Source organism: Phyllobates terribilis, unplaced genomic scaffold (assembly GCF_046119375.1).
Source record: "Phyllobates terribilis strain yellow unplaced genomic scaffold, ASM4611937v1 Scaffold_1__5_contigs__length_1240528914, whole genome shotgun sequence".
Lineage (NCBI taxonomy): Eukaryota > Metazoa > Chordata > Amphibia > Anura > Dendrobatidae > Phyllobates > Phyllobates terribilis.
Genome location: NW_027362761.1, coordinates 58,147,397 through 58,166,849, shown reverse-complemented (window position 1 = coordinate 58,166,849; position 19,453 = coordinate 58,147,397). Strand labels below are relative to the sequence as shown.

General features: G+C 43.6%; 1 protein-coding gene across 1 annotated transcript in view; it reads left to right on the top strand.

The window, feature by feature from the left end:
* TRIM14 (tripartite motif containing 14) overlaps positions 1-19,453 on the top strand; it is a 77,867-nt gene that overhangs the window by 40,525 nt on the left and 17,889 nt on the right. Inside the window, exon 3 of the mRNA XM_073662451.1 lies at positions 4,542-4,775. Within this exon, the coding sequence (XP_073518552.1) occupies positions 4,542-4,775 (234 nt within the window). The remainder of the gene's footprint in view (positions 1-4,541; positions 4,776-19,453) is intronic.

Below are 19,453 nucleotides of genomic sequence, written 5' to 3'. Positions count from 1 at the left end.
TGTGACAATCAGCTGACACCTGGCGGCGATCGTCCCGCACAGCCTGTGTGCGGGCGAAATCAACAGGGCGTACTAATACGTACCTGGCTCTTAAAGCCTAGGGTGCAGGTATGTATTAGTACGCCTTGGGCTTTTAAGGGGTAAGGGAACCTGTCACCAGAAAAAACGGTATTGACCTGCAGATATGAGGTTAATCTGCAGGTTAATAGCGTTATTAACCTGCCCGGCCTTTGCACTTAGCCAAACTCTGCGGGGAGAAAATTAACTTTATTCCTCACGCAGAATCCTGAAACCGGGATTTAACATGTGCTAGATGAAAGCGTGTCACAAGTCTCACCCATCGGCACTCCTGTCACGTGATCGTGGGGCGCCTGTGGGTTGACATGACAGCCGGGGGTCTGTAGAAGACTCCCGTGCCTGTCAATTTTGAATCTCCTATGAACGCCGCCTCGTGGTCGGCATTAATAGATTATGATTTTTGCGACACATAGCAGGGATGTAGCACAGGAGATCAGATGATCACAGCTTCAAGTCTTCTAAGAGGATCATTGAAGTCAGTAAAAAGTAAAAACAAGAAAAGTTTTAATAATATAATGAAAACAAACCCCCCCCCACAAAAGTTCAAATCACCCCCCCCTTTGCCCCATTGAAAATATAACAATAAAAAAAATTTAAAATACACATATTTGGTATTGCTGCTTTCAGAAATGTCCAATTTATCAAATATAAAGTAAATTAATCCAATCGGTAAACAGCGTAATGAGAAAAAAATAGAAACGCCAGAATTACGTTTTCTTGGCCACCGCATCATTGCAATAAAATCTAATAACGGGAGATCAAAACACTATATCTACCCCAAAATGGTATCAATAAAAACATCATCTCAGGGTGCAAAAAATATGCCCTCACCCAGCAAAAAATAGAGATGCTACAGGTCTCGGAAAATGGTGAGATAAGCAAATATTATATTTCTTACAATTTTTTTTTTCACCATTTAAATAAAAAAGAACCTATATACTGTATGTTTGGTATCTGTGTACTCGTACACACCTGGGGAATCATATTAGCAGGTCAGTTTTAGCATTTAGTGAATATGGCAAATGATAAAAATAAAAAAAGTTGTGGAATTGCACTTTTTTTGCAATTTTACCGCATTTAGAATTTTTTTCTAAATGTGGTTGAATCAATGGTGTCATTCAAAAGTACAACTTGTCCCGGAAAAAAAGCCATCATACAGCCATATTAACAGAAAAATAAAAAAGTGGGAAAAAGGAGAGCAAATAACAAAAGCGCAAAAATGGAAAATCACAAGGTCGTTAAGGGGTTAAACAATGTTTTACCTCACAGAAAGCAGCATCTGTGACCCCATACTGTAATGACTGTATCCTCTCTTTTGCTTCATCCCCTGGCCAGGAGCTGTGCTATATGCAAACCATGTTCCTGCACGGTTAGACACAGCCATTACACAGTACAGAAGACTTATAAGATTATCTCAGCACAGGAACATTATTTTCCACATCCACATATTTTTATTCCAAGATCTATTGATAAAGCTGGAACCAGACAAGCATATTGCATCAGATGCGATATGTTAATGACACTCGGCTCCTGCTCTGTCGCGAGCGTGATCCGAGTGTCATTTCCCTGTGCTCCTATTCTCTCACATGAGAGGATCGCAGCACAGGTGTGGAGGAGGCGGAGAAAGTAATTTCTCTGTCTCCTCCATTGCCTGTCTCGGCGTATATCAGACTGCTCTGGGATGACATTCGAGTGCAGTCTGATGCTTCACACGCACTCATATACTTCTATGGGTGCGCGTGAGCCAAGTCTCACTGCCTATGGCAGCATGCTGTAATTGATCTCTCATGCCGATTTGGCATGGGAAAATAATCACAGATCTGCTCTGACCCATAGTATAACACTGGTTCGCGTGTTATCCGATAAAACACCGGATGGCACTCGGCCATGTTATACGTTAGTGTGACCCCGGCCTTAAAATGAACTTCGTTCTTCGTGGGCTATCCTGCAGTGCCTGACGTTATTATCCTGCTCATTGGTTGCTGCAATGTTCAGCAACGTGTGAAATGGTGCCCTGCATTAATTTTTTAACCCCTGCAAATGGAATCAGAAATTGTTCAAATTCGAGGGGACATGCGAGTTTGGGAAATTCACAGCAGATTGATCCACTCTTCTCTAGTACATGGAGATTGCATTTGTTCTTTCCATGTGAAATAATGTCACCTAAACATAGCATTTGTAATACATTTGTTATTTACCCTTTAATTTACCGCCAATTTGTGACTGCAGCAGAAAACACCAGAAATAAACGCAGAAATAATTGCAGCATTTTTGGAGAAAACCTGTGTGTGAACGCTGCGTGCTTTTATAATGTGTGCAGTACATTGTATGGCTATCACTAAGAATAATTTATAATGTAGCAGAACAAGAAACTATACAGCTACGATATAAAGTAGCAATCACATACGTATTTGCATTGCTAAATTTGGCATAGGAGATGTGAAGAGAGCGGTGTACTGGAGGAAATGCTGTAAAACATGGCAGCATAAAGTATAGCCTTAGAAAATGCATCCACTCTACTTCATTGTGTTCATTCTAGTAATTACTGCAGGAATTTCAAAGTAATTACCCAGAAGATATAGAAAGAGAAGTTGTTCAGTGCCATGTAAAGCAGCATGGGGGTGCCGAACAACCAATTAACTGCCACCCTGTGTGTCACTGAATACTTTCAGATATCCCCATCTAAACCAGGAATTTTCATTTCCTTGTACATCTAATTACAATAATTGAAGTACATGTGTCAGTTTATGAAAAAAATGACTACCTTCAAATTTAAAGGGGTTGGCCACTTGATTGTTATTTTAACAAATGTGTTCAGGACATGATTTGTGGCACTTACCAATATATAAGTATTACAAGTTTTCCTCCCTCTTGGTAATGCAGAGTGCACAGCTCTCCCGTTTCCCAAAATGGCTTCTGATGGAGGAGCACTCGGCCAGACCTGTCCATCAGTCTCCTCATATTGGAAAACACTTCACATCAAGGTTGTTTTTTCTATGGGAGGAAGCTGATGGACAGTTTTGTCACATGCTCCTCCAACAGCAGCTATTTTGTGGACAGGAGAACTGTGCAGTCTGTGAGAAAAGAAGAGAATCGGTAATACTAATATATTAGTCAGTGTTCTGACAAATGCACATAAGGCTACCTGGGCTTTTGGTGTGGAAATTGTATGTATCTTTTTAAAATCATGGTTATAGTAACCAAGCTATCCCAGCTCTGTGACCAACGACTCCTTCCTAGGACTGCAGATAAGCCCTTTGTATAGGAGACTATCGGACTAGCCATTTGGCTGCTATGACACCCTTGGAGAGAGGGTGACCAGTCTGGTAGGACTCATCCCCTTTGCTAACACTAGACCTTTCAATCCATAGGCACTACAATAGAGGGGCACTACAATAGAGGGGAACTAAAATAGGAGGCAATACAATAATGGGGCACTACAATAGGAGGCACTACAATAGAGGGGCACTACAATAGGAGGTAGTACAATAGAGGGCACTATAATAGGAGGCACCACAATAGAGGGGCACTACAATAGAGGTGCATTACAATAGGAGGCAGTACAATAGAGGGGCATTATAATAGGAGGCAGTACAATAGAGGGGCACTGCAATAGGAGGCAGTACAATAGAGGGGCACTACAATAGGAGGCACCACAATAGAGGGGCACTACAATAGAGGTGCATTACAATAGGAGGCAGTACAATAGAGGGGCATTATAATAGGAGGCAGTACAATAGAGGGGCACTACAATAGAGGGGCACTACAATAGGAGGCAGTACAATAGAGGGGCTCTACAATAGAGGGGCACTACAATAGAGGGGCACTACAATAGAGGGGCACTACAATAGGAGGCAGTACAATAGAGGGGCACTATAATAGGAGGCACTACAATAGAGGTGCACTATAATAGAGGTGCACTACAATAGGAGGCACTACAATAGAGGGGCACTACAATAGAGGTGCACTACAATAGGAGGCAGTACAATAGAGGGGCACTATAATAGGAGGCACTACAATAGAGGGGCACTACAACAGAGGTGCACTACAATAGGAGGCACTACAATAGGAGGCACTACAATAGAGGGCCACTACAGTAGAGAGGCCTTCTTTCATTGTGGCAAACTATAATGTTTTAGACAATTTTGCTAGGAAATTCTGTGAAAAAAGCATTAGTGCAAGTCCTTAGAATGAGAACCATTTAATTTACATGAAAAGAAAATACTGAAATAATGTTGTTCGTGGTTTCTCCCACACGGCACCTTGCTGTCACTGCCAGACATGACATTGTTGACTTGTCTGGTGTACTCAAAAGGCAGTGAAAGAAATTTTTTTTGAGGTAGCCTTAACAATACAAGTCAGCTGAAAAGCTTAACAAAGCTCTAACCTGTGCTGTGAATGAAACATGATATGCTTCCCTTTGATTCCTGACACTTTCCTAACACTCCCATCTGTGCTTCTAGGCCCACACTTTGGCAAGCAAAGATACGCTGACAGTGAAATTTACAGAGCTAAGGCTGCTCCTGGATGAAGAGGAAAAATTAGCGAAGAAATTTATTGAAGATAAGGCAAAGTTGGCATTGTGGGCATATGATGGTCAGATAGAAGCATGCCATGCCCAGATAAGTGCTATCGACAAATTTAAGGATCATATAAGAGGAATACATCATCAAACTGACGCTGTACAACTCATTCAGGTAATATGGTTTGGATTAAACCACAATGTAGGCTAACATCACACCGCTCTGTGCACTAAGCCGAACATATGCGCCAGGAAAAGCTCAGTAAATGTTAATGCTACACCCCATTCACCCAATGGTAACACTCTTTTGTCCTCTGTTTGGCCGCTATGCATCTGCATACCAAATGTTTCACTGTATAGGAAAAGGCAGCAGACTGCTCTTCAATACACAGTTTTTGCAGTGATACTCTCTGCAGTATGCAATTATTTTGCGATGGTGGACGGATGCATCAATCTACACTGTGGACACTGTCAGATATACACTACTCAACATTGAAATTGCAACACCAAGAAGAAAAAGTTGTGGAATTATTGAAATCATAAAATGGATAGACATGTTAATGATAAAAAAAAAATTTAAACAAAAATTTCAAAACTTTCATTTATTCAGTATCAAATATGAGTACCACATACAGAAATACACACACTTACACGCCTTGGCATGCTATTACTTACGTTATTAATGGTTGTCTGATGAATATCTTGCCTTATTGAATGCACTTGGGTGCACAAATCATCAAGATCCACTGCAGGCAGCTCCATCTGTAATTGCTGACAAATTAAACCTCACATGTATGAGATGGGAGAGAAGTGCTTAGATACTGAAGGCCATAGTAGCCCATTTAGGACATGCATCCTGCTTACAGTAGCACAAGCAATATGGAACCTTGTGCTGCTGTGTTCAAAAATGGCTCCAGGACACTTTAAAGATATGTACTACTGGTTCCACCACCAAATCAATTGTAATGCCAAGCTATTAGTGCACCTAGAAAGAAGACTAGAGGGGTCTGGCTACTGTACATTATGCCACCTCACATAATAATCTAAGGAGTAGGACCAGTGTGACGTTCTTTTGTGAAGGCATATTGTACAGTAACCGGACCCCTTTAGTCTTCATTCCAGATACACTAATAGCTCGGAGATACATTGGTTTGGTTATGGAATCAATAGTAAGGCCATTTCTCCAAAGTTTCCCAGGAGCCATTTTCTACACAACAACCCCAGACAGCATGTTGCTTATGCTGTAGTGTGCAGCCTGCATTGCCTAAGCGTACTATCATGGCCTGCATTGTCTCTGGACTTGTCTCCCATCGAGCACATCTGGGACGTCATTGGTCAGCAATTGCAGAGAGAGCTGCCAGCAGCAGATCTTGATGATTTACCCAAGAGCATTCAGCATGGTACAATATTCCTCACACAACTATTAATAGTCTCATTTATAGCAGCCAAGGTGTGTAGTGCATGTATTTCTGCATGTGGGCTCATACTCATCACTGCATAAAACGAGATGTTTTTTTAAAAACTTTGTTTCCATTGTTTCAGAATTTGCATAGATTATCATGATCCTATCATTTTTATAGTTTCATGATTTTGCCTGTTTGGTGTTGTATGTTCACTATTGTATAATGAATAAGACTGACAGCAGTGAAAAAAGTAATGTGTGCAGTCTAAACCATCCATTTAATATATCCTATGTCATTCATTACATTATTGAATATTGGAAACAACAGCCACCATTTAGTTTCAGAATAAAAAGTCTCTGTAGAGCTCTTACACTTGTATAGTACTGCTCAGAAATTAATGAACTCTAATAATACTGGAATTATTTAAATGGGCTTATGCATGAAATATTATGTCAGATTTTCACCAACAGAAGGGGTTAAAGAGAATGTGTCACTAGGTGAGACCAGCAGAAAAATAGTGACAAATAATATCATTTCAGTGCTCTGTCACGTAATGGACTTCTTACTGTAGTTTTGATCAGAGTTTATCTGCTGCAGCTCTGCTAGTACTCTCAATGATGAGTGTCTACTATCTAGTCATTCATATTCATGAGCTTCATCTATCCCATCTCTCAAGAATTATTGTTAGCTTTCTGTGTGCAGGTAGGTAGGGTTAGTTAGAGCTCACCGCTGAGTGATTTTATAAAAACTACAGCAAGGAGCACAGTAAGTGATACATCACTGGAATCAGTGTCTCTGTCTCTATTTTATGCTGCCCTCAGATTGAGAAGCATAAATCTGATGGCAGATTCCCTTTAAGAGTCTCCTTATCCTGGCAATCAGTGGTGGTCAAAGGTCACAGTGGGACAATGCTGTAATTGTTATGATCTGCTACAAGCACTAAGGAAAGACAGGAGATCTGTCCCTACAATAGAACTAAGCTAGATCCCTACGATGCAACGGGGAACCTGATCCTGCGATCAGACCCGCCATAGTCCTCAGCTAGTCTGAACGAAGACCTATAGATGTGAGGGAGGGATCCCTACAAGAACTAGGGACTGGGAGAAAGATGGACACCTCCTAGCAGAAATTGTAGCAGTAAAAAGACAAACAAACAACATAGAACATAGAGGTCAAAAGACCTAGCTAAACTGACTGAGAAAGGTAAGTAAGCACCTGGCTAGCTTAAGAGTAGAAATTACAATGAAGTACAGCAAGGCCAGAAGGGCGGAGCAGGATTAAATAGGCAAAAACGGTCATGTGACCAGCATAATAGAAGAAAACTAACAGGAGAGTTCTAACAGTACCCCCTCTTCTATGAGGATCCTCAGGATCCCCTAGGCCCAGGCTTATCAGGAAACCTCTTGTGAAACGCTCTGACAAGTCTGGAAGCAGAAACATCATCTGCCCTCACCCATGAGTTATCCTCGGGACCGAAACCCTTCCAAGCGACGAGATACTGCAAACTCCCTCTATACCGTCTAGAATTAAGGATGAGAGAAATTTCATATTCCCCGTCCTCCATCACCGGAGGAACAGTGACAGTCGCGTCTCTATCTGATACATAAGCTTTTTTCAATAGAGAAACAAGGAAACACCGGATTAAACTTCCAGGAGGTAGGAACCTCCAACCTAACAGCAGATTGGTTAACTACCTGAAGCACCTTAAAGGGCCCTACAAACTTGGGACCCAATTTTTTAGAAGGAATCCTCAACCGCAGATTCTTAGAGGACAACCAAACCATGTCACCAACCGTAAACAAAACCTCTTGACGTTTCCTGGCAAAGTACCTCTTAGATTTTTTGTTAGCCTCCTGAAGATTACCACGCACATCCGTCCAAACTCTTTCCAAATCACCGGAAAAACTCTCCTCCTCAGGCACAGCCGATACCAATTTGGAGAATGACCCAAAAGACGGATGTCTCCCAGAACAACAAAAAAAAGGCGAACACCCAGCAGAGGAGGATGTATGGTTGTTAAGAGCAAATTCAGCAAGCGGCAGAAACTCAGACCACCCCTCTTGATTGTCCGCCACAAAACAACGCAAGAACTGCTCAACATCCTGGTTCTTCCTTTCTGTCTGGCCATTAGACTCAGGATGATATCCAGATGAAAATGACAAATGAACTCCCAACCTGTCACAAAAGGCACGCCAAAAACGAGCCACGAACTGAGGTCCCCTATCAAAAACAATGTCGGTAGGAACGCCATGGAGTCTGACAATCTCCTTGACAAAGGCCTTAGCGAGTGTCTTAGCGCAGGGCAGTTTGATGAAGGGAACCAAGTGACACATCTTGCTAAAACGGTCCACGACCACAGAGATGACCGTGAAACCCTCAGAGGGGGGAAGGTCAGTAATAAAGTCCATAGCCAGATGTGTCCAAGGTGCACTAGGAACCTCCAGAGGGCAAAGCAACCCCACAGCAGGAGTATGTGAAGACTTAGATCTAGCACACACAGTACATTGACGCACCCACTTAATGACTTCCTTCTGCCATCCAGGCCACCAAAAACTGCGACCCACAAGTCTCTTGGTCTCAGAAATTCCAGGATGACCTGCCAACCGAGACTCATGACACTCAACAAACAAATCTCTCCTAAAGGTCCTAGGCACAAACAACCTCCTATGGGGAGTGTTAGATGGGGCATTCTCCTGTGCTTTAAGAATCTCATCTTCCAAAACGGAGTCCAATGCAGAAATCACAACACCTTCTTGTAAAATGCTCTCCTCCTCCTCAGCACCGACCATGGGAGAAAAGCTGCGAGACAAAGCATCAGCTTTAACATACTTGGTACCCGGGATGTAAGTAACGGAAAAATTAAACCGCGAAAAAAAAAGTGCCCACCTAGCCTGACGGGCATTCAAGCGCTTGGCAGCATCAAGATAGATCAGATTTTTATGATCAGTTAAAACCTGAATGGGAAAATCAGCACCTTCCAACAGATGACGCCAGTGTTCAAATGCAAGTTTAATAGCCAGCAATTCCCGATTACCAATATCGTAATTAAGTTCAGTCTCAGAAAATTTTTTTGAAAAAAAGGCACAGGGATGTACTCCATCCTTGTTTTCCTGAGACAACACCGCACCAACCCCCATGGAAGAAGCATCAACCTCAATCAAAAATGGCTTAGTCACATCAGGCTGCATAAGGATGGGGGCAGAGCTGAACCTCTCCTTTAGAAACACAAAAGCTTCAATGGCCTCAGTAGTCCACTGAACCGTATTAGAACCTTTCCTGGTGAGATCGGTCAGTGGTTTAACAATAATAGAAATTTTTTTAATGAATTTTCTGTAATAATTGGCGAAACCCAAAAACCTCTGTATCGATTTCAAACCAATAGGCCTAGGCCATTCCTGCACAGCTTGAACTTTCACCGGGTCCATCTCAAAGCCCTCGCTGGAGATAATGTAGCCCAAAAAATTAATTCTCTGTACAGCGAACTCACATTTCTCTAGCTTAGCAAAAAGCGAATTGTCAATAAATAACTGCAATACCTCACGTACGCTCCGGCAATGAGACTCCAGGTCAGGCGAATAAATCAAAATGTCATCCAAATACACAACCACATTTTTGCCGATCAAAGGTCTAAGGATGTCATTAATAAGATTCTGAAAAAATGCTGGTGCATTGGTAAGACCAAAAGGCATAACCAAATTCTCAAAATGACCCACAGGAGTGTTAAAAACAGTCTTCCATTCATCACCCTCCTTCATGCGCAACAAATTGCATGCCCCCCGGAGATCAATTTTAGAGAACCACTTGGCCCCCACTAACTGGTTAAACAAATCAGGAATCAATGGCAGTGGGTAGGGATTGCGTACAGTAATTTTATTAATCTCGCGAAAGTCCAAACAAGGACGTAAACCGCCGTCCTTTTTTTTTACAAAAAAAAATCCAACAGCCACAGGTGACTGAGAGGGTCTGATATGACCGGCGGCCAAGCTCGTCTGTATGTATTCCTCCAAAGCCTTTCTCTCAGGAATAGTAAGATTAAATAAACGACTTTTAGGAAGAGTCGCTCCAGGGACAAATTCAATGGTACAATCATAGTCTCTATGGGGAGGCAAAATTTGCGACTCCTCCTCAGAAAAAACTTTCCAAAAATCCTGAATAGGTACAGGTAATTCCCCTTTATCCACAGCAGCAATGCGCCCGTTACAACACTTGTCATAACACTTAGGGCTCCAGGACTTAATTTCATTGGTAGACCAATCCAGTACAGGATTGTGCAATTTTAACCAGGGCAACCCCAAAACTACTGGAGAAGGCAAATTATTTAATACCACCAAATCCAAATTTTCTTGGTGAATACCATTAATAGTGAGGGGAAATTCATAAACCTTGTGAGTAACACATTTCAAGGGAGAGCCATCGACAGAAACCACGGCAATAGGGGATGACAAAGGTTTGGGTTTTAAATTAAGTTTTTCCAAGAATCCCCCATCAATCACATTCAGAGTTGAACCACAATCCACAAATACCCGAAATTCAATTAATTCTTCCTGGGCTGTGGTAGTAGCAGAAATAAATACACCCTTAGTGTTTAAACAGGCTATATGGGCGTAACTGACCTTTTTTTTTTCTTTGTTCATACGAAGCACACAGTTCTTAATGAAATGGTCAGATTTGCCGCAATAAAAGCACAAACCTTCAGAAAACCTGCGGTCTTTTTCCTGAGAGCGGGGTGACATCGCCCCAATCTCCATCGGCTCTCCAGTGTCAGTACAGACCCTCTCAAGACTCGGAGCTGACATGGCAGAGGATTTACTCTCATTAACCCTTGCACGCAGTCTCCTGTCCACCCGTATAGCTAATTACATTGCCTCCTGCAAGTTTCCAGGTGTAGGATAAGCAATCAGCAGATCTTTAACCCCTTCACCTAGCCCAGCAAGAAACAAACTTTTCAGAGCTGAATCGTTCCACCCCACCTGAGCAGACCACCGATGGAAGTGAGTACAATAATTTTCCACATTACCTGATCCCTGCCTCAAATGTCTCAATTCCGTCTCAGCTGATGAGACACGATCAGGATCATCATACAACAACCCCAAAGCAGAAAAAAAACTATCCACTGATCTAAAGCACAGATCACTAGGTTGGAGAGAAAAGGCCCATCCTTGAGGTTCTTTGCGCAAAAGTGACATTATGAACCCTATGCGCTGTGATTCATCACCAGAGGATCTGGGTCTCAAACGAAAATACAATAAACAAGCATTTTTAAAGGAAAAAAAATCTTGTTGTTCACCAAAAAATAAATCAGGCAATGGTACCTTTGGCTCCACAAAATGCGCTCCAGAACAGCTACTCACGTGTTGTTGGAGCTCGGCCACCTCCAGAGAGAGTCCCTGCAGGCGTTGAGCCAAATCCTGAACCGACACCATGATGGAAACTGGAGGTCTGTCCTTAGAGAAATTTTTTGGGCTGGACTTACTGTTATGATCTGCTACAAGCACTAAGGAAAGACAGGAGATCTGTCCCTACAATAGAACTAAGCTAGATCCCTACGATGCAACGGGGAACCTGATCCTGCGATCAGACCCGCCAAAGTCCTCAGCTAGTCTGAACGAAGACCTATAGATGTGAGGGAGGGATCCCTACAAGAACTAGGAACTGGGAGAAAGATGGACACCTCCTAGCAGAAATTGTAGCAGTAAAAAGACAAACAAACAACATAGAACATAGAGGTCAAAAGACCTAGCTAAACTGACTGAGAAAGATAACAAAGCACCTGGCTAGCTTAAGAGTAGAAATTACAATGAAGTCCAGCAAGGCCAGAAGGGCGGAGCAGGATTAAATAGGCAAAAATGGTCATGTGACCAGCATAATAGAAAAAAACTAACAGGAGAGTTCTAACAGTAATTCCCTGCATTACTGCTACAAATGAAACGGCGTCCAGGAATGCCAAGAGTTCGACCCCCACTGTTGTGATATTGATGGTTTATCTTTAGAGGAGAGCAAACATGCTCGAAAAAAGTTTGTTTTTTTTCAAATTCGGCACGAATATTGCACATTTTGATTCGTGATCGGACACCCAAGCGCTTTACTGAAAATCGTCCCGATTCGGCAAAAGTGAGGGATATGATCGCGTTTCCACTACTTTATTTATTAGGACTCGGGCTAGGGTAGTGGTGCTGTATGATGAGCAGGGGGGACGGGTTTGATGAGGGGAGGTGGTGGGAGCGTTCAGAGAAGCGGCAGGCTGTTAATCTTTTTTTCTTTCTTAACTTAATTTGTGCAGATTTCGGCAAACCAAGCAGGGTGCAGGAATAATCCACAACGTCCAGACACAAGGGCTTCTGTCATTGGCTGCTGAAGTCACAAGCCTTCATCTAAAGAGCGGACATGTTGTTTTAGCGCCATTTTGTCAGTATAACTGCAGAGAGGCTGCTTCTGACGATAGTCCTGGATACTGAAAGATTTGAGATAGTTAGCTAGGCGGTTGCTTCTAAGTCAGATAGTTTAGATAGATAGGGTCCTGTGTGGCTGTGAAATCAACCTTCCAGCAGATCAATCGTTTTTGCTATTAGAGTGGTCCAGACAGAGACAGCAGAGCACATTTCAGCATAGAACTCTGTTGTCCACTGCTGATATTGTGCTGCATCTCAGCTTGAAATTTTTTTTGTGCATATATTCTGATGTATACATGCCTCGTCCACAGTAAAAAATCTAAATTCTGCTGTTACTAACATGATACAGCAGGCCACATGTCAGCTTGAAATTATTTGCTGCATATATTCTGCTGTGTACAGGCCTCATCCACAGTAAAAAATCAAATTTTTTGTTGCTTATAGCGTGCTCCAGCCAAACTATCTGAGCAACATGAGTGGGAAAAAGCGAGGTCATGGTGGAAGGGGAAATAGGCTTGGTGTTCAAGGTGTACGTAGGGTAGGTGGTAATGTTAGTGAAAGCTCTACTGAACCAACATTGTCATGTCCTATCCAAAGACAAATGACAACATCTGTTACTGGATGGGCTACTCAACTCCCTTTCTTTGGCAGCTGCACAACAGTATGCCTTGTAGATGAGGGCCAGAAAGAGCATGTGCTCCAGTGGATGGCAAGCGTGCATCAAGTGGCCTTTCCTCCTCTTCCTCCACCTCAACATTACACATAGTACAGTCTTCAGAGGTGGCACCCCAATTACCCTTGTTTCCCACCGCGTCACAACTGTCCAACCGCCCAACTGACTTTAGGGAACCACAGATGGGCGAGTCTGCAAATCTGTTCATACATTCTATGCCATGGGCATCAGAGGTCTGCTCCAAAGATTCACAGACTCAAGAGGAGGAAAGCATCTGCACCGATACCCACATTTTTTTTATGTTGGTATCACGGGTGTATCAGAGGTGACAGACAGTTGCCCTGCAATGATTTGCAGGAGATTTCCACGTTTGGCAATGCAGACAGCTGCCTATATAGGAGGCTGTGTTTAGGACCCAGCGACTACCTCCCTTTAGCCTGGGTGTATATATACCTGGTGTGTCTAGGTGGGCGTCACTGGTTATACTCATTTCTACTTGGAACTTGGCTGAAGCAGCATCACGTCCTCTCTGGAGTCTTGAGGCCGTGTGCCCTGTTGGAGTTCTTCTAAAGCTGAGTTGTTGTTCCCCTGTGTTGTCTTCCCCTTTTGTCTTTAGAGTGCTAGCGGAGGTTGACTAGTGCTCATCTCCTTCCACCCCCAGCAATAGCCTTACGCCAGGGATAGTAGGGCGAGGCATGTGATCGGCGACAGCTGCAGAGGCTGTATAGGGACGTTAGGGGGAAACATCGTGACACTAGTCCAGATTAGGCGGTCACCTCTTCCCCTTTCCCTAGTGTCTAGGCTCCCTTTCCCCTCTGTGTTGCACTCACACCTGGTGTGGCTCTGTGTTGCACTCACACCTGGCGTGACAGTTGGATCCGGGGCAGGACGAAGTAAGGTCCAAGCAGAATCCTGACTCTCGTCACCAGATGTTAACCCACGTTGGGGTGCTGATCCTGATAAGACTCAGATACCTGAGGCACACGCAGATAGTACTGTGCTGTCAGGGCAAGAAGAGGAGGGGGGTGACTTTCAGGGTGAGGAATTGGAGAACAGAGGCGATGATGATGAGGTTGTAGATCCCACTTGATGTGAACCCAGAGGCACGCAGCTGAGTAGCTCATCTGAGGAGGTGGAGGCGGAGGAAGACTAGGAGTTTACGTTGCACTCTATGGCTCAGACACAACAATGATGAGCACTGCATCCTTAGCCACTGTGGCTGTGGCCAGCAGTGGTCGCAGGTCTGCAGCTCGCAGAGGCAGCAAGGGTTGCCTAGCCTGGGCTTTTTTTGAGACTGCAAAGGATGAACCAACTCACGTTATCTGCCAACTTTGCAAAAAGAGACTCAGTAGAGGGAAAAATAGCAATAATTTGACTATTACATGCGTGAATCAACATGCATTAGCAATCTCACTGCAATAAAATGCGGACCAGCGACCTTCACCAACCATCGGCCACCCCATCAACCGCATCTGCAGCTTCTTCCTCCTCCGTCACCGTGCCAAGTATTGTCACGCAGGTCTCTGGCCGCAGAACCTCCACTTGTTTACCCGCTCCAGTCAGGCTAAGTAAGAGCCCGTCAGCGGTAACAGAAGTGGACATGCCTGCTGTTTTTGCTTTACCGAGCACACCACATCTTTCTCAATCCACAGTAACATCTCCGCCTACTCCTCACTCATGGTCCAGGAGTTTGTCATGTTCACCCTACTCTGCCGTCTATCAGCAAATCATCCAACCCTCGGTCCCTGCAGTTGTGGTCATGTAAAAGACTGTTTCATCCTATACATGACAAAGATAAGAGGTTGAACCCCACCATCTCCAATAGGTTGGCCATGGAAATGCTGCCTTTCCGCCCGTTGGATACCGACGTTTTCCGAAAGCTGATGGATGTCGCAGTCTGCCAGTATGAGTTGCCCAGTCGCTATTACTTCGCTAGGAAACCAGTGTCTGCGCTACACCAGCATGTCGCAGACAACATCACCTGTTCGTTGACTAAATCTAGGTCTGCCAGGGTGCATTTCACCACAGACACCTCTATGAGTAAGCATGGCCAGGGGCGTTACATCTCGCTGACTGGGCACTGGGTGACTCTGGTGGCTGTGGGGGCAGGCGGGGAAGGGGCTGCTCCACAAGTCTTGGAACAGTGCAGAGCGAATCCCCACCACCTCCGTACTGCGCAGCCAGGGCTCAGCGCAATCAGGCAGTGTTAAAATTAATATACCTTGGAGATCGCAGTCGCACAGATGAAGAGTTGTGGACAGCTATCCAGGCAGAGTTTGAGCAATGGCTGTCTCCACTGAACCTGGAGCCAGGGAAAGCCATGTACGATAACGGTGCAAACCTGGTGGCGGCACTACGCCGGGGCAACCTCACACACGTGCCTTGCATGGCTTATGTCCTCAACCTGGTGGTACAGCAATTTCTCCGCAACTATCCCGGCCTGAATGCAGAAAGCGCAGTTGCTGTGTGCTTGCTTCCGCCTTTGCACCCCACGGGGTCATCGACTTGCATCGCTATTTAGGTCTTACGGCCTACCGGTTAACTGGTTGATATGCGATGTGCCGGCACGGTGGAATTCCACTCTGCACATGTTGCAGCGACTGTGGCGGCAGCGACGAGCCCTGATGCAGTATCTCATGTCGTATAGCCTGGGCCAACGCAGTACGAATGTTGGGCAAATTACGTTTGCGGAGTAGGTAGAGATTAAGGACCTCTGCACCCTTCTGCACAGTTTTGAAATGGCTACTAAGATGGTTAGCGCTGACGATGCCATCATCAGCATCACTATTCCGGTCATACTGGAGCAGACTTTGAATAACCTGCGAGAGGAGGTGGTGTTCCCAGAGGAAGAGGAGGAAGAAGAGGAGAATGCAGAAGGGATAAGAATGTCTCTAAGTTCCACACTGTCGTCACACAGGCGGGTGCCATGGGAGGGTGGATTACAGCGGTCAAGGGGGGCTCGTGTTACCAGACAAACTGTTAGTGAAGGTGCAGGAGTCGAGGAACAAATGGAGGCGGACAAGGAGGAAGAGGTGATGGGCGAGCAACAGTCAGGATATGAAGAGGGTAATGGTCCCCTCTTTGTTGTCCGTGGTTGGTGAGAGGGGGCGGAGGAAACAAGCATCAGTGTTACCCTGCCACCAACACAACATGGGCTTGGACCTCATGGAAGAGCCCGACACATGAGCCCCTTCTTGCTGCACTATCTGCAACATGATCCCCGTATTGTTAGCATTCAAAATAGTGCTGACTACTGAGTTGCCACTCTGTTAGATCCACGATACAAGAATAAATTTTGGCAGATACTTCCCACCATGAAAAGGGAGCTGCGCATGTTGGAGTATCGAAACACGCTTATAAACAACCTTAAGGGAGGATTTCCCCAAGATAGGAGTGAGGCACACAGTGTGCATAGCAGCTGTAGACTTCCATCCTCAGGAACGTCAATTCGTCAACGTAAAAACATTAGCAGCAGCAATGTAAGTGAAAGAGGCAATTTCTGTGAGTCGCTTCACACATTTTTTAGACAAGCTCCACCAGCTCAACAGAGTACAAGTCTGACATGAGATGAACAACTGGAGAGGATGTTGCAGGAGTACCTAGAGATGAATATCACTACCATCAGGGAGGGTTTGGACCCTTTTACATTTTGGTCATAAATAATGGAAGAGTTGCCTGAGGCCTTGGAGATTTTTCATGTCCGGCAGCCAACTTTCTCTCAGAACGTGTCTTCAGCGCTGCTGGTGGTGTCCTGACGGATAAGCACACCCTGAAAGTGTAGACCGCCTAACTTTCATAAGGATGAACAAGTCATGAATCTCCAAGGACTTTTGCACCCCAATCGCAGACTGTGCAGACTAGACGATGGTGTTGTTTTAATGTGTGGCATTGATCTCACGTAATTGCAGTCTATGATATCTTTGTCATGGCTTCTGCGCCTGCTGTTGCTGCTGCTGATGTTAACATTATTTTTTTGAAACACAGCGACTCCTGATTGGGTCTCCGTCTGCTGGGTTGGCTTTAGTGGAAGGGGTGTCGGTCCTCATTATACGATTTCAACTCTAGTGAAATTGATACCACTTTGGTGGTGTTTGCCCCTAATTTTTGGAAATGTGGACACTCCTGATTGGGTCTCCATCTGCTGGGTTGGCTGTAGTGGAAGAGGTCTCAGTGGCCCATTATACTAGTTCTACTATGGTAAAATTGATGCCACTGTGGTGTCTGGCCCTAATTTTTGGAAATTCAGAGACTCCTGATTGGGTCTCCTTCATGTGTGTTGCCTGTAGCAGTAGGGCTCCCAGACCGGCAGGTTCGCTCACCTCTACTTATCATAAGGATAGACAACTAATATTGTAATGAAAAAAAAACTGCTTTACAATATTTGCACCAATGTATTTTTGAGGCAGGTGAACCCCCTGTGTTTTTAAAGAGGAAGACGCTTCAGGAAATGCCAGTGTTTTTTTTTCCCTAAAGCTTCTTTTGTATAGGCTTTTTTTTTGGATTATTTCCTTATCGCTTTTTCTATGTTTTTGTGTGCCAGCATTTTTATCCCTGGTTTTTGTGCTGTCTCTTTTTTCCTTAGCAGTTTTTGAGGCAAAGATGCTGGCAAAAGCCTAAAAATGATGCCCGGGCATATTCCTTGTGTTTTTTCAGCCTTCCCATTGACTTGTAAAGTATAAAGTATATAGCGTCTTCCAAATGGAAAACTCATGAAGAATGGTCACTTCCTTAAACCGCTTTATTATCTTCGAAAACCTGAAGCGGTTAAAAGATGCTCAAAAGTCTGATCATATGAACAGCAACTGGTTTTTACATAGAAATGTATATGCTCAGGTTTTTTAGCATTTTCTGTGAGCTTTCTCAGGTGGTTTACCGAGCGGAATCCACCTGAATAAGATATTATGTGCACACTTTATCTAAACAAATGTGTTGGGGACATGATTTTCAAGAACTTACTAATATAAAAATATTACCATTTCTGCTCTTTTGTGAAGCACCGCCCAGTTGTTCGTGCAGCCTTCCTCACAGACTGCACAGACTCCTGTTCAAAAAATAACTGATGATGGAGGAACATGTGAATACACCTGCATACCAGCCAAAAGAAAAACTGCTTTGCTATGTGTAGTGTTGTTTAATTGGAGGAAGCTGATGGGTTTGGTCATGGCCTTCCCTTAAAGGGGTTTTCTCATGAACGAAAGTTCATTTTAATCAATAGATCTTGATAATAAGTTCCACAATTGGATGTGTATAAATAAAATGTTCCTATGCTGAGATAATCTTATAAATGTTCCCCTGCTGTGTACTATGTAATGGCTGTGTCTGACCCTGTACAGAACATGGTCTGATCATACCACATCTCCTGGTCAGGGGAGGAAGCAAAAGAGTATACAGATATTACAGCAGGGGATCACAGCTGATTCTTTTTGTGAGGTAAAGCATTTCCCTGCCTTCTTTTAAACAATGTTTTACTTCAAAGAAAGAATCAGCTGTGATTCCCTGCTTTTGCTTCCTCCCTGCACAGGAGATGTACAGACCATGTACAGTACAGACCAAAAGTTTGGACACACCTTCTCATTTAAAGATTTTTCTGTATTTTCTTGACTATGAAAATTGTACATTCACACTGAAGGCATCAAAACTATGAATTAACACATGTGGAATTATATACTTAACAAAAAAGTGTGAAACAACTGAAAATATGTCTTATATTCTAGGTTCTTCAAAGTAGCCACCTTTTGCTTTGATAACTACCATTTTGAGAACAGTAGAATTGTGTAGTCTTACAAGTGGAAGAGGAAAACCTGTTATATCTATATAATAGTCATTACTGCAAAATCATGTCTCCCAACACATGTTAAAATATAAATTGATCAACCCCTTTAAGGTTCCATACAAAACACTAAAGCAGTATACAGTATTCTAACATCATTGCATTGCAAGGCATTTTATACTCCTATTGTTTCTAAATTAATTGCAAATCATTTTAAGTCACTTTTCTTTTTTGTTGTGTTATTCATTGCCGTTTTTTGAGACAAATTCTTAAAAATGGCGGACCACGTTCATTATAAGGGTTGTGCTACGAACAAAAGTATATTTTAATCAACAGATCTTGGAATAAAAATAACTTCCACAATTGGATGTGTATAAAAAAAATGTTCCTGTGCTGAGATCATCTTATAAATGTGCCCCTGCTGTGTACTGTGTAATGGATGTGTCTGACCCTGTACAGAACATGGTCTGATCATACCACAGCTCCTGGACAGGGAGGACGCAAGAGAGTATACAAACATTACAGCAGGGGATCACAGCTGATTCTTTGAGGTAGAATATTGTTTAAAAACAGGCAGTGAAATGGTTTACTCACAAAAAGAATCCTCTGCAATCACGT